The 15,628-nt window shown below is 29.1% G+C and overlaps 2 protein-coding genes across 3 annotated transcripts; one reads left to right on the top strand and one right to left on the bottom strand.

Moving 5' to 3' along the window:
• Window positions 1-321: 321 nt before the first annotated feature.
• On the bottom strand, window positions 322-3,073 carry LOC123908137. 2 transcript variants are annotated; one of them, XR_006809560.1, is made up of 6 exons: window positions 2,771-3,073; window positions 2,601-2,688; window positions 1,442-1,645; window positions 1,305-1,364; window positions 801-902; window positions 363-708 (listed from the first exon to the last, which is right to left on the bottom strand). XR_006809560.1 is itself a non-coding variant. In XM_045958679.1 (4 exons), exons 1-4 carry the CDS (start codon window positions 1,764-1,766, stop codon window positions 382-384), a joined length of 675 nt encoding a protein of 224 aa, XP_045814635.1. In that variant the 5' UTR covers window positions 1,767-2,072; the 3' UTR covers window positions 322-381. The 2 variants fall into 2 exon arrangements, 1 of the variants encoding a protein (XP_045814635.1); XM_045958679.1 differs by lacking the exons at window positions 1,305-1,364; window positions 2,601-2,688; window positions 2,771-3,073 and adding an exon at window positions 1,725-2,072 and having other exon boundaries at window positions 322-708.
• A 5,374-nt stretch (window positions 3,074-8,447) lies between these two features.
• LOC123908127 lies at window positions 8,448-12,579 on the top strand. The gene is made up of 2 exons (XM_045958670.1): window positions 8,448-8,809; window positions 11,851-12,579. Exons 1-2 carry the CDS (start codon window positions 8,642-8,644, stop codon window positions 12,397-12,399), a joined length of 717 nt encoding a protein of 238 aa, XP_045814626.1. The 5' UTR covers window positions 8,448-8,641; the 3' UTR covers window positions 12,400-12,579.
• The last annotated feature ends 3,049 nt before the right edge of the window (window positions 12,580-15,628 follow it).

Raw genomic sequence — 15,628 nt, 5'->3', positions numbered from 1 at the left:
AAAACTGTCGCCTGAGCTATTGATAATAGGGAACAGTTTGTTAGCAAACTTTAGGCAACAGTTGATAAGTGTTGCCATATTTGTTTACATTTTCTGCCTGTTGCCTAAAGGTTAAGCAAAGGGAACAGTTTTTAAGTGTTTCCCTATTAGCATAGGCAACACTTTCAAACAGTAGCAGTATATGCTGTAGGCATGATCTCAATATATGGTAATCGTAGACAACTGAAAAGTGTTGCATATATCTTAGGCAACATGTTTCGATATAATTTTGCATTTAAATTTGCTATATTAGACAAATCATTATAATTAAACACTCAATAATTTATAATCCGTTAATTAATTACATACACAACACACTACAATTTCAAATCAGCTCTTTGATTAGCCATATAATTTAACAAAGATATATAATGTGCCAAATAAAAAATTGATAGAGAAACGTAACGTGTTAAAAGTCAAATACAAAATAGTAGACAAAATATCTATCGTAGTTTGATACTTTGACGCATATGGTAAACAAAATGTCACATAGATGAAATTTAACACTTCAAGTATGCGCCTAGCAAAAAAACCATCCAAATCAGTTGCCAATGGAGAAATTAATGCGAAAATGCATCTTCTTGAAATGCCAGTATGCTCCTTCCCAAAAACAACTTCAAATGCTTCTGTATCATTTTCCTCAATTTCAACCATTTCTTGAAGTTTGGCCTAGCAAAAATTAAAATTAAATATTATCTACTAATATATCAATATTTACTGCATATAATTTAAATTTATTTTAAAGATAAATTTTAACATACAATTGCTTTCTCAGTTTCTACATCCAATTTCTTTCCTTTATTTTCTTTCCGAGTTTCAACAAAAACTTCTGCTTGGGTGGGCTCTTTTCCTTCCTTTGCACGCTGCACAAATCAAAATAATTCAATTGCCTACTAGACCGTAATAAACCCCTCGATCTATATCAGACCATAATAAATCAAATGAATACTGATATAAGAAAAAGCTAATAAAAAGGAAAAAAAAACATCAAAGGTGAGGGGAACAAACTCGCCCAGTACCAACACAAAAAAACTAGGAAAGGAAGAAAAAACAGATAACATCAGTGCAACAGCAGCAATATGCACTTATGCAGATAGCAACATACTAGTACTGATGCAGAAAAGATATCAATTCAAGCATTTTAATCTATCAGTTCAAGTTGGGTAATCAGATCAGGCAATTCAATTTGAGCTCTATCTTTCAAAGCACAATCCAAGCAGTTCAAGTAAATATTAACAGAGTAATGCAAAACACAAGAATATTACCATTTTTCACGAAGTAACGCAAAGTTTTTGAGACCCATCTCATGCCTCCACTTTTGTTGACTACATTTATAGTTAAAAGAAAATATTACAATACATTATTTATACATACATACATACATATTAATTACAAATCTTACTTGTATAGGCTTCAAACTCCAGTATTCACAAAGCTTCTTAAAATGAACTTCTAGCATCTTTGGATGACGATGTTTAAGTCTCTCAGTCATGTTGGAATACTTAAAAAAATGATTCTTCTTAATTTTGTGTTTATATCTTCTCCATGCATCTTTAACAGTAGTGTCAACCCAATCTTGTGCTTCATTTGGCAAGATAAACTTCCACTACAACAATTACATGATAAAATAAGATCAAAATTTCAAAGAATTTTTAACATTCAAATTCATACACACAAACACATACATTAGTATATTTCCAGAAACATTTTATATTCTTATCTGGCATTCCTGACCAATTTGTGTAAATTAGAGGACAAAATGATGAGTTCCTAGCCAATGTTCCTAAGAAGAGCCTTAAGTCAGACACTACTCTTTCAGTTTATAAAATTTGCATCATCAACTAGGATACAACCAGGATATGGCTCTTGATTTGCATCATCAACTAGTTTATAAAATTTCTTTACATCTTCATTTAGCCCTTCATGTATCCCATCCGCTTCAGTGACATCTTTAAACATCTCAAATAGTAAGCCATCAATATCATCGGATGATACCTCATCATCACTATCACTATCAGTACCATAAGTACCTTAAGGAATTAACAACCTAATATATTAATCATAAAAAAATAAACTAAGCATAGGGTTGTATAAAGATGAATCGCTTGATAAAGATGAAAATAGAAAATCCAACTCATAAATTAAATCTCATATGGTTGTGGAGTAGAGTAGGTAGGGTAACATTTAATTCAAACTCAAATACAACACACACTAGAACATGTACAGCACCAAATTCACACACCACAACAAAAGCCTTACCGTAGCCAAAAGAAGACACAACAAGAACAGAACAAACACCTCGTGAAACTAGAACTGATAAGCAACTTAGAAAAAACAGGTGGCAATTAAGTCATTCAACATAAATCACCTCATTTGTTTTTTCTAATAGCCAAAATAGTTGAGGATATATTATTTCCCTAATTTACCTTTCCTTTTCAACTTCATTGTTTATAAAAAGAATTCAAATTTAATTTTTATTTCGAATAGAGAAGCTGAAACAAAATGATACACAATCAAAATATAATACATAAGAGGAAATTGGTAGATGGAAAAGAACTAACCTTTGAAGACAGGAGTGTCGCAAATCTTCTCGCAGAGGAAGATTCAGTGTTGTCGCAAGAACATATACGACGGCGAATCTGGTGAATCCTTGAAAAAAAATCGAAAAATACTAAGTATGGTTAAACCAAAGAATAAATATAACATAACAATCAGTGTTAATTTCACTCACAAATCAATCTGAACGATCAATGTGATTGCAGATTTAGAAGTTGACTATTTTGCTCCGTTTCGTGTCACGAACTTCACTCTTTTGCGTCGTCACAATGGGAACCGAGAGAAGAAGATTATTGATAAATTTGAGGTGAGAGTTATGCAGATTTCCCCTTTAATGGTTCTCAGCCACCGTCACAGTGGGTGGAAATGGTTCATCTTCACAATAGGGTTTTTAGAACTCAAGTGAATTTGGGATTTTTTAAGAAAGAAGTAAAGAAAGAAAAAGTATATCCTGACGTGTTGTCCAATGGCTTGACTAGTGTTCTTTTATCCAAAAAGATAAATTTTACTGTTTTATTTTTCTTAAGCTAGCTGCAAAGCAAACAAATAAACAAATATATATATATATATATATATATATATATATATATATATATATATATATATATGGGATTTGCTAATGCACACCCACTATTTTTTATGAAGGTATGCATTAGCAACATACACCTTAAGGTATATTTAACTACTTTTTAGTTATCATTTGCTAACACACACCTTCTAAAAATTAAGTAGGTGTATTATAGCAAATGCCTATAGGAGTTGCTAACGTACACCCACTTATTTTTTAGAAGGTGTGCATTAGCAACATGCACCTTAGGGTGTATTTAACTACTTTTTAGTTATAACTTGCTAACACACACCTTCTTAAAAATAAGCGGGTGCACGTTAGCAAAACCCTATATATATATATATACTCACTTCAATTTTTTGGCATTTTTATTTTATATTTTGAATTCAATTTGTAAGGAACCTAATAAGAAAAGAAAAATAACAAAAAAACAAAAATTATTCGCGAAGAAAGAAGGTTCCAATTGCGTCGTTCATGAGAGGTTCACGAACGCCTTCTTGAAAATAAGCATGAGTCAAGTAGTCGACATCTGAGGAGGCTCCAAGTTTAGCCAAGAAATCTGCACATTGATTCATTTCTTTAAGTGTGTGATGAAGATAAACATTGGTTTGACAGAGCAACTCCTTTATATCTTGGATCAACACAGCATGAATATGATATTTAATTTGAGGACCTTTGACGAGGTTGACACAGTGTAAAGAATCAGAGTAGCGAACAGGTTCATCAATACTCATATCTTTGGGCAGTAAGAGGCCCTTGTAGATAGCATACATTTTAGCGAGCAAAATGTCAGATGACCCCTGAATGAAGCCTAAGAAGCCTGCAAGATACTTGCCGGAAGTGTTTCTAATAATGCTGCCAAATCTGGATCGAACGGGAGAACCGAGACAACTTCCATCCACATTAAGAATGACACAAGTATAGTTATTATTGTTCCACTTGATATATCTATCAACTAACCCTATGTTAGGAGCGGGAGAGAACCAAGACTTTGGTAATAATCTTGTAAACAATATTGCACAAACTGATAGGTCTAAAGTCTTTATTCAATTTATATAGCTCGACGATGTAATTTTTCGGCACACATCTAATTATATCATGATATGTAGACATTTAAGATATATTTTTAAGAATAAATCTATAAAAATGATACTGATATAATTTGATTGGATAAATGTGTAAAAAAAATACATCGTTAATGTATTGTAAAATTATTTTATACTATTAATGAATGTATCATTTTCTCTATTTTATTTTTATATTTTAGAAGAAAAAAATTATGTCTCAATCTAATCTAAGGTAGAGAAAGAACTTAAAGCAATTCAAAGAGGACTCACAAAAATAACTACATTAATTATATTAGTAATTATTTTTATTATTTATTCAAAAAAAATTATTTTTATTATTAAAACATTTTTACACTTGTTCCAAAAAGAAAAAAAATATTTTACACTTTGGAGGGAAACAATACGCCAAAAAATTTCACACTAAATAATACCGCCAAAAAAATGTAATGCTGAATTTTAAAAGAAACATTTGATAAATGTAGCCTTTTCATTAGAAATATTGCATCGCTTCAAAACTGTCCCCTAAAACATCTTAGGAGACACTTATCAGTTGTTGCCAAATGAACGTCATTGTTACAGGCTAAAACTGTACCCTTTCACATTTTAGGCAACAATTATATGTTGTTGCCAAAACATATATGGCATCAAGCGAAAATTGTTGCCTGTCTTACTTTTAGGCAACCATTTACACATGTTGTATAAAAATGTGTTGCCAGAAACAATAAATGTTGTAGTGCACGATCATGCAATGTCCATGCCCATTACACTCTAAAAAAATTAGGAGTTTCGCCGGTTTCAATCCACCGCAAGATAATACTATTTCATTTTAATATAAGGCAGCTCTAAACCACCGCTAATATTTCTGCCTTATGCGTCATGTTTTTTGACGGTTATTTTCTGGGGTTTAAAAACACCGGTAAAATGTTGACGTGCATTCCAGCAACTGCCGGTACATTTCGGTAATTTCTCAACCCGGCGGTTTCGGTAATTTCTCTTTCCGGCTATTTCGGAGGCTTTTGGCCGTCGATAAATATTTAAAATGCTTTGTAGTGATAGTGATGTATGCAAGCAAGAGGACACAACATATTGTTAAGCTGCAAGGACAGATGGCATATGATTCAAACAATCAGGAAAGGAGATCAGTACTTGGATTCTGATTTATTCCTCCCTCCATCCCTCTCTTCTGGTGTCAGTCAGTCAGGCTTACTATTTTGCTCACTAAACTCATTGTACTTTTCTTTATTTGCATAAGAATCTCTTTATCTTTAGTGTACTTGCTATTGAGAAAACCATTGAAATAAAGTGAATTTTATTCCATCACTGTTCTCTGTTTGTGCCATTCCAGTTTGTTAACCATAATGCTGATCAAACTTGAATCTATGACTCTTGAATCTTGATATAGAAAATTTGATTGGGAGAGAAAAATACGCGACGAAGATTAGTTAGCGCCAAATGATTTTGAAAAAGAGACACTCCCTTCATTTCATATTACGTGATCTAGTTGACGGTTTTACATATGTTTATTTATAATCTTAATCATTAATATTTTAATTATTTATTAGTAAAACCAATAAAAAATTAATATTTTAAAAATACTTATCGAAACAAATCTAATATCACCTGATATGTTAGTCCATATTAAATTAATATTTTGAGATTTGTCCCTATAAAATCGCGTTCTTTTAAGTTAATTTAGTCCATATTAAATTTTAAAGGTAATTTAATCATCCATAACTATGTAGTTTATAATAATAGTCCTTATTTGCAAAACTTTGCAAGAAATAGATACTTTAAGTCTCTCCAAATAATCGCTATAAATTTTAATAATGACAAAAAAATAATAATTTGATTAACCATAGTCATTTAAACTATAAGACGGGGAATAGAGTATAACGATGAGAGCAGGGCCGGTCCCGAGTATTTGGAGGCCCTGTTTGAAAATTAAAAATGAATCTTTAATAAAAATATAATTTTTTTTAAAAAAAGTCATTCTCTATTTAAATTATAAATAACATAAAAAATAGTCATCATAGTAAATAACATGTAAAACCAACATATTTTAATCAATAACATTAAAATACATCTTCAATCTAATATCATTATCAACTTTACATTTCCTTCGGAAAAAAAAAACTTTCTTATAATGTTGCTTCGTTTTTTACAATCAATCGCAAGTTACTTATAAAATTAAAAGTGTATCTATTAAATTTTCTTTTTCTTGAGTAATAAAATATTTTTTGTAGTAACAAAGTCATTAATTTTTTTTGCATATATAAATTTTTTAATAAACCGATATAAACAATCGGAGGCCCCTAAATGTTTGAGGCCCTGTGCGGTGGCACACCTTGCACACCCACAGGGCCGGCCCTGGATGAGAGTTAAATATGTCGAAATTATTATACCGGATATTGGGTTCGAATCCTACTCCTTTAATTGTGTGTAAATTTATAATAATTTTGTCATTTCGTCTATATATATAAAATTAAAAAAGAGTATAATGATGAGAGTTTCTATATAGAAAAAAAAAATATAATGGTCATTTTTCAAAAGAAAGGGCACTCAATATAATTATAAAAAGGAGGCGACAGAATGCTTGAAGAAAGAGATAGGTGGAGGTGGCTCAAGTCAATAAGAAAGAATCACACAAACATAACTTGTAGATAACTTTAGTAAAGAGAGCTCAATTGATATAAGAAAAAATATAAGAAAAATTGATCAAACAAAGAGTGTGTTTGGTAACACAAATAACCTAACTTATAGTTTATTATAGGAGCTTATATATTTTGTTTTAAAAAATTAGAAGTGTTTGGCAATGAGTTTTTTTTACTAGCTTATAGTTTTTTTTAGATGTTATTTCAAGTAGCATTTGAATTTATAGTTTATATACCCACTCTAAAAAAAGAAACTACCCATTATCAATTATATTATTTTATATTTATTAACCACTTTAAAAGTTAATTTTAACAAACACTTTAATTTCAATTAGCTAGTTTTTCAGCTATCAGCTATAAGTCACCTTTTCAGCTATCAGCCAGTTTATCAGCTATCAACTATCTTATAATTTATTTTTACCAAACAGACCCAAAATTGATGTATTTATTTCAAATTTTTAACCAAATACATCAACTTAATTTATTTAACCAATTTTTTCTTATATTTTAAGATGGATGGAGTATTTGTTTTGTTTATCCAAATTCAAACATAAAATCTTTAGTTTATGTGTGTGAAGTTTTAGATGATACTTGTCATTCTGTTTAATTGAATAGAAAAGTTTGGTAATTCAATAAAAAAATGAATTAAATATTAAAATGCAGAAAAAAGGAATTTAAATAGAACTAGATATAATAAGTGTAATAAAACTTGCAAATGAAATCGTCACCTGGACATATTCTCATTAATTAGGACAAATTTTGCATTTTTATTTTTGTAATTCTTAACTACTTTGTTATTCGTAAACAATTCTATTTCTTATAGTCTAAATGATAAATAATCTTAATTTTTTAAGAAGAATAAGTAATCTTAGTTAATTTGATACTTTCTAATTAATCTCTACAAATACAACATGATTTTATATTATTTTTACATTAGATTAGGAAGATAAATATAAACATCTTTTTAAGTTTTTGTCTTGGACCGGAGACTGGCACACCATCACTTCACCCTAAAATTTTATTAGCAAAAATAAAGAATTTTATATCTTAAACGTAACTAATGACAACAACTTGTTGTAAAAAATAAAACTAATGACAACAACTTGATAATCCATTAATTAGTGCCTTGACAACAACTTGAGATCCATTAATTAGTGCCTAACCACGGTGATTATTTAGTTGCCAGCAAATTTTGCCCATTTCATACTTCCACTCAAATCCATTATTATCTCATTACCTAATTAAGCATCCAAAATTTCAAAAAAAAAAAAAAATTCAAATATTTTTTTTTTTTTTCCGGCTTTTCACCACCAGTTGAATCTGGTTCGGGGGTCAGTTCTGGCATTAAGTGGTTCCAGCCCCCTCCCGATCGCAGTTGTGGGGGATCGAACCGCGGTCCTCCCTACCAAGTTCAGCACCAATCACCACTGAACCAACTAACGATTGGTAAAAAAAAAAAAAAAAAAAAAAAATTCAAATATTTAATGACATGTAAAAATAAAATAAAAGTATGGCACCTATTTATAAAGATTTCATTTTATAGATGATGCCTATTAGCTAATAGCTAGCTAGTATATAAAATGTCACCCCACTCACGTAGTTTTTTCCTTTATAAACACAACATCTTACTCCAAAATTGTGCACATTAAAACCGTTGTATTCTTTTTAAGAAAGAATTCCCAAAGGTTTACAACAAAAGAGAGGAAGTGCTTATAAACTATTGCACACAAAACATATTAAAGTTGTTGAGAGAGAGAAGCATGGAATGGAGGAAATATTATTTGGATATGATTTTGGTACCATTAGGATTTATGATAATAATTGGTTATCATGTTTGGCTATGGCATAAGGTTCGAACTCAACCTTCTTCCACCATAATTGGAATCAATACTTATGGAAGACGATCATGGGTCCCTTCAATGCTCAAGGTACGTCTACTCTTTTTTTCTTATCCTCAAAACATATATTTATAATATGATTCATTGTTTATATTAATGAACATGGCTCATCTAATTCATATATATATATGTATTAATTCCTAGCTATTTTTTGTTGTTGTTGACACTACTATGTATTCATAGTTTTTTTTTTTTATTAAATGCATTTCCTAGTTATTAGTTGTAAAACTTGATATGATATATATCTCTTTACTAGTATATCTCATACGTGAATTTTTCGATATACATCTTATTTGTATATGCACTGATACATTTATTTAGGTGGAAAATTTTAATAGATATACAAATAGTGATTATTAATTTTTCTATATTAATTAAACATTAATTGTAGACCTATCAAAATTATCCACATCAACGATGTATCAATACATATTCAAATAAAATGTATATCGGAGTGTTCACCATTAATTAACTACTACTCCCTTATTAATCAATCTAATGAACAAGAGCAGGGTATCAATATCATATGACCAAGTTCTTTTTTAATGTTTTTATTTATTTATTTTTTTGGTGCAATTTTTTAATAAGTTTATACCTCAATATATCTTGTAAGTTTTTTTTTTTGGTTTACAAAGAGTTGAGAATCGAACCCAAGACCTATGTCATATTACCCAAACCCCTTACCATTAGACCAAACCTAGTGGCTTAATATATCTTGTATGTTATTAATTAGGAAAATACTGTTTTTTACGAATTCTCAATCCACGAAACACAAAAATTACACTAACAACGCACATGATTTCTGTCAAAGCCTAATTTTACTTTTTTTTGTTTGTTATGTTATGAGGAAAACTAAAAAGTTCTAAACGATTTGTGAAAAGAGTTAGTAGTATTGAAAGAAAGAGTGCACTTAGAATATTTTGGTTAAGAAGTGATTGAAGTCGAAGTTTACTTTCATTACCCCGGTCAATTCTTTTTCTTTTCAATTTCTAAATGCAGCAATCATTTATGAATGAAAAGTGTATTATGATTAAGATGTACAAAATATCATTCTTGGATGATATTATTAACGTTTTAATTTTTTTGATATTTGGTATCATTTCATGGCGGCTTTATCAGAATCAAAATAAACAACTACGATTTTTATAAAGTTACGGTAATTCCAAACATACGCTTTGCATGTATAAGTTACTTGCTTTGCACTAACTTTTAAGTTAGAAATTTAAGTAAATTTGTATATAGATGGTGAATGTCGAGTAACTTTCAACGGTGTTATTATGTTTACTAACATAAGATGAATTAAATATAATTTTTTAAGCGTCACAAATTTTAAAATTTATATTTAATTGATTTCTTGTTAAAAAAGAATTAATTTTTATAATATACTAAACATGACCTGGTAAAAAGTTAAATTTTTTGAATGATATATATATATATATATATATATATATATATATATATATATATATATATATATATATATATATATATGAAATGACTTAAAATTAGGACATAAAGTTATGAAGGAAAATATTGAAAGGCCAAAAGTTGTTGAAACTTTTTAGGCCTAAAAACGAAATTTGAAATATTTATAGAGACAAAAAATTTATATAACCCATTAAAATTTTATGAAAATTCGTAGAGTAGATCAACTAAGGGTCCGTTCGGGATATCTTATTTTTGAACTTATGCAAATAAATAAGTTTTTATGTTAATTTATAAGTTTTCACTAACGAAAATTGTATTTTTATGAGCTATTTTTTCATAAACTATCATGAGAAACTTATAATAATACATTTTTTTTACGGTTTATAATAATACATAAAAACTTACTCCGTATTTATTTGCATAAGCTCAAAAATAAGCTATTACAAACAAACCCTAAGTAATGTTATAAAACTTTTGACCACGAATACTATTTCTGTAATGGATCCAAATTGTCTAAACTGTGGGAATGTCTTAGAGTGCATACTTGCAATAAAATACACCAATTTGAGTGGTTGGCGGGTAGAACTTATTTGATTTTCGTTTATTCTGAATCATTTAATTTCTATCAAATTGTTTATTCAATTCTAAAGTGGTATATATTGTTCCAAAATTATGTAGTATTTAATATTTTGAAGAATATTTTACCGTGAGTTATATATAGGTCTAGTTTTTTATTTTATCAAAATATATATAAGTTCAGTTATGCTATCCCTAGCTACATTATTGAAGGGGAAAAACACTTTACGAATATATTTTGCACATGCTTAAAATTATTTAAGAATCAATTGAGTTGAAAATGTAAGGTAAAAAAAAAAAAAAAAAATCCACATGGAAGATTATATAATATTAATGGAATAAAAAGATTATTGCTTTAGCTAAATGGATTCCAGAGCCCTTGCTTTAGGTATGATCGATGTTTATAAGTTTGGAATCTTGAAAGCACATGAACATTTAAGAGAATCTTGATACACTTGGTTGGCCTAGGTTTTGGAATTTTTTAATGGCAAAAATATGGCCCATAACTTTTCTTATAAAAAGTGGGTTAGTAAATCCACACAAAAAAATAGTGTGGGTTGTTGATGACGTTTGCACTTTGTTTTCGTGGTCCTAAGTTTTGATTTATACAAATAAATTGATTGAAATTAATGAGAAAAGGTGTCAAATTCATGTTTCTGGCCACAATCCACAAAAGTTTGTCTTTACGCTAACTTAGTGGAGAATGCTTTGTCCATAACTTTGATTTAAATAATTATGTGGCATATATAGGCGTGTGCTTCAGGCAAGAGCATGTTGATATTTATATATCTAAATTATTTGGCATGTTTATTTATATATTTATTGACTTTCGAAATCATCTTTTCTTTTGGTATATGGTACGTGGTGGATTGGTAAATATATCTTATAAATATGTGTTTGAATCAAAATCATGTTGTATAAGTGAGTATCTCATAAATATATGAAAAGATGTTCCGTGAACTTAGCTCAGTTGACATGAACATTGCATTATATAGGCAGGAATTCGAATATATGAAAAGGTAGATTCACAAAATCAACATCTAATTTTAATAATTTATTCATGACAGGACATTGAAAAGAAAAACATCTTAGCAGTTCAAACACTACGTAATCTAATAATGGGATCAACACTTATGGCTACAACATCAATCCTTCTCTCAGCAGGTTTAGCAGCAGTCATAAGCAGCACATATAGTGTAAAGAAGCCACTCAATGATACAATTTATGGAGCACATAGTGAATTTATGGTAGCACTTAAATATGTGACACTATTAACAATATTCTTATTCTCATTTTTCTGTCACACACTTTCCATTAGATTTTTCAACCAAGTTAGCATCCTCATTTGCACACCACAAGATGTCTTGTCTTATGAAGCTGTAATCACACCTGAATATTTGACTGAGCTTTTGGATAAAGGAATTGTTTTAAGCACTGTTGGAAATAGACTTTTCTACTCTGCATTTCCACTTTTGCTATGGATCTTTGGACCTGTCTTGGTTTTCTTGTGTTCTGTTGCTATGATTCCTGTGCTTTATAACTTGGATTTTGTTTGTGGGAATGGAAAGGAAAAGATTGTCAAGATTAATGGTAAAGGAGGAGAAGATTATGCTTGATGTTTAGAGCTAATTAATAGAGGTTTAATTACTTTCATCGATTTGTAATTGGATCTCTAAACTCGTTAATAATTTGTAATTAGGTCTTTAAACTAAGTTGTAATTAAGTCTCTTATGAACTTTTAAATAACTTGTAATCGATCAATTACAATTTATTAACATTCCCTCTTGAAAGACTTATTTACAAATTATTTTAAATTTTAATGTATAGTTCAATGAAAAAAGTTATTGATTTGGAAACTTAATTTTAGAGTAGTAACTATACTCTTTTTCTAGTTTAAGCATCTATTGAAAAATTTAATCACCGTATAATTAAATCTTTGATCATCTATAATTCATAACTCAGCCGAAAAATGTTAACATTATTAGACTGGATACATTTACTTGAGTTCGATTCAGAACGTTGCAGTTTTTGTCAGAGGCATCTTTGATGTATGTGCCACATGAGCTATGACATATGACCTAATAAAAATCGGGATCTCAAGGTAGTAGTATTAGTAAATTGAAATTTTCTTTATTCTAAAATAAATGATTTATTAGTTATAAATGTCCTAAAATAGATTGTTTTATTGTGAATAAATTTTTTAGATGCTTTATAGCTAGTTGTTATACTATAGCTTTATCAAATGGAGAGGTGTGTGATACAGATTATCTTGTTTATCAAACTTTTTTTATATTAGTGAAAAAATGATTATTTTTCAGTGTTATTGATGTTATTTTTAATTTAAATCAATGACAATTTTTTTGAATTTTGTTGCACTTTTTATTTTATTATGGCATATTTTAAATAATCACACAAGACCTCCAAATAGTCGGAGATGCCCCTAGCAGTTGTGTTTGACTTTAGTAGTATTTGTTACTTTGTCTACTGACAAAAAAAATTGAACCTCAGATGGAGTGTAAAAGGATCCGAATTCAAGTCCCGATAAAGAAAAATAGAGTCAAAGCAAGATATGTGAATACTACTAAAGTCAAACACAACTGCCAGAACGAAAAAAAGTTGTTTTTCTTTCGGAAAACGAACGTTTTCTGCAATAGTTAACTTTTTGGAAAATAGAATCTGAAACACTAGAGTGTGAATGAAAAAAATAGATCTGAAAACTATAGTTAAGTCTATTTTGGAAAATAGATTCCGAAAATAAAATAATCTTGGAAAATGTTTTCCAAAAACTATGAGGGCAAAATGAGAATTTCAGGGGAGCTGGAAGAAAGATGGGGGTTTAAAGAGAAAAAATCGAAAGACAACTAGTTTTCCATTTATGTGTTAGTCCACATGGGCCACAGGCAGCCCGTTTGGCCTACATCACAAAAATCATAAAAACAAAATTTGAAAAACAATTTAGCAATGATGTGGCGGATTTCTTATAGTCATAAACAATAACATTGAAACTTTAAAACCACCATGAAAAATCGTCAATGATTCAATTTTAGCGAGAATGGGTGTGTTTGGTAAGTTCAATAAGCTAGTTTATAGTTTATTGGACTAGTTTATAAGTTTGTTTAAAAAAATAAAATTGTTTCGTAAAAAGTTTTTCTCACAAGCTTATAGATTTTTTTGAGATGCTATTTCAAGTACCGTTTGAGCTTATAGCTTACACTCCCTCCGATTTCATATGTAAGCAACAAAACAAAAAAATTTAGAGTCTCAAGTATAAGCAAAAGTGTACTATAATTATTATATTTATTATTAAGATTCCAACTTTACCCTTTGATTATTTTTTCAATTATTATCATTAGCTTATAATCACTACTGTTTTCTATAGATTCCAAAGTAATACACAATATTCCACTTCCACATGCATGCCTATTGGTGCATATATTCATGTAGTAATTTAATTAAAAACAAAATATAAGGATAAAATTGGAAATGAATTTTTTTTCTCATTATTCAATGCACTCTACCCACTTTTTTAAAGGGTGTGCTTTTTTTTTTGTTGCTTAGATACAAGACCAGAGGGAGTAGTTTTTTTTACAGTTTTTTTCCATTTTTAATCTTTAATTTAATTTTATTATTTTTTATAAAATAAAAATCTACCCACTAAAAAAAAAACTACCCACTACATATAAATGTCCTTTTATGTCTTTTTATATTTACCAATTATTTAAAAAACTAATTTTACCAAACACTTTAATTTCAATCAGCTAGCTTTTCAGCTATCAGCTATAAGCTAGTTTTTCAGCTATCAGCTATAAGATAGCTTATAGCTTAATTTTACCAAACAGAGCCTATAGCTTTGATTTTTGTGGAATATAATTGAAAACAAAATTTAATCTTAGATAGAAGAGTGTGAGATGTGAATATGAGAATGAGAGATGAGTGTAGCATACTTTAGAGAAAGTCTTGCTTAGGCACAATTTTAGGCACACACGTCAATTCAAAAAATTAAATAGAAAATATATTTGTCACATCAATTAATATAAATTCAACTTCTTTTTTTTTTTTAATTTTATTTACTTAATGTGAGTGTGCCTAACAAATCATTATTTGTTCATGTGTCCATATAAATATTTCTCCAGAGTGCAAAACAATATTTTTAAGGGTTCAAATTGGTTTACAAAGAAGTGTTTCGTAATATTTGGTAGTTAATTTATTAATTATTTATCTAGATTTTTTTTTTAATTTTAAATATTTATACTATATTTAATCTCATATATGATACTCTACATAATTCGTACGATAATACGGATCGGCGTCTATTTTTACTTTATTATTTTTATAATGGGATGACATCTAATTTTATTAAAAGAACTAACTTATTGTAACATTAGTAATGTAAAGTCCCCGTGAGCTTAGCTCAGTTGGTAGAGATGATCAATGCATTTTGACACATATTTTATGACTTTGTACATTGACATATTGGAAGCTTTTCTAGCCTAATATTAACTTTTTACCATGTTTCTAAACTTTGGGTCATAATTGAGCTCTAATGTATTTCTTTGATTAATTTTCGAATTTAATTGCATATTGATCCTTCTCACTCTACAGGTTATAACTTGAGCTATGAGTATCGGATTGAAGTGTGCGAATATGCGTTACAAATCTAAGAGAAAGAGCTACAACTTTCATGTTGAGGTCAGAAGCCAGTTCGGAGAGCAAAGGAGTCATTTATTTACGTTTTTATTCTAGACTTATAATAATAATTAATATCGGGTTAAACATTGTTTTTCGGCCCGATTCTTTAAGAGTCTAATTTTTCTATGTAATATAAATAGCAAAACACAGCCTAGG

The sequence above is a fragment of the Trifolium pratense genome, linkage group LG1 (assembly GCF_020283565.1).
Source record: "Trifolium pratense cultivar HEN17-A07 linkage group LG1, ARS_RC_1.1, whole genome shotgun sequence".
Lineage (NCBI taxonomy): Eukaryota > Viridiplantae > Streptophyta > Magnoliopsida > Fabales > Fabaceae > Trifolium > Trifolium pratense.
This window is presented reverse-complemented; position numbering and strand designations above follow the sequence as displayed.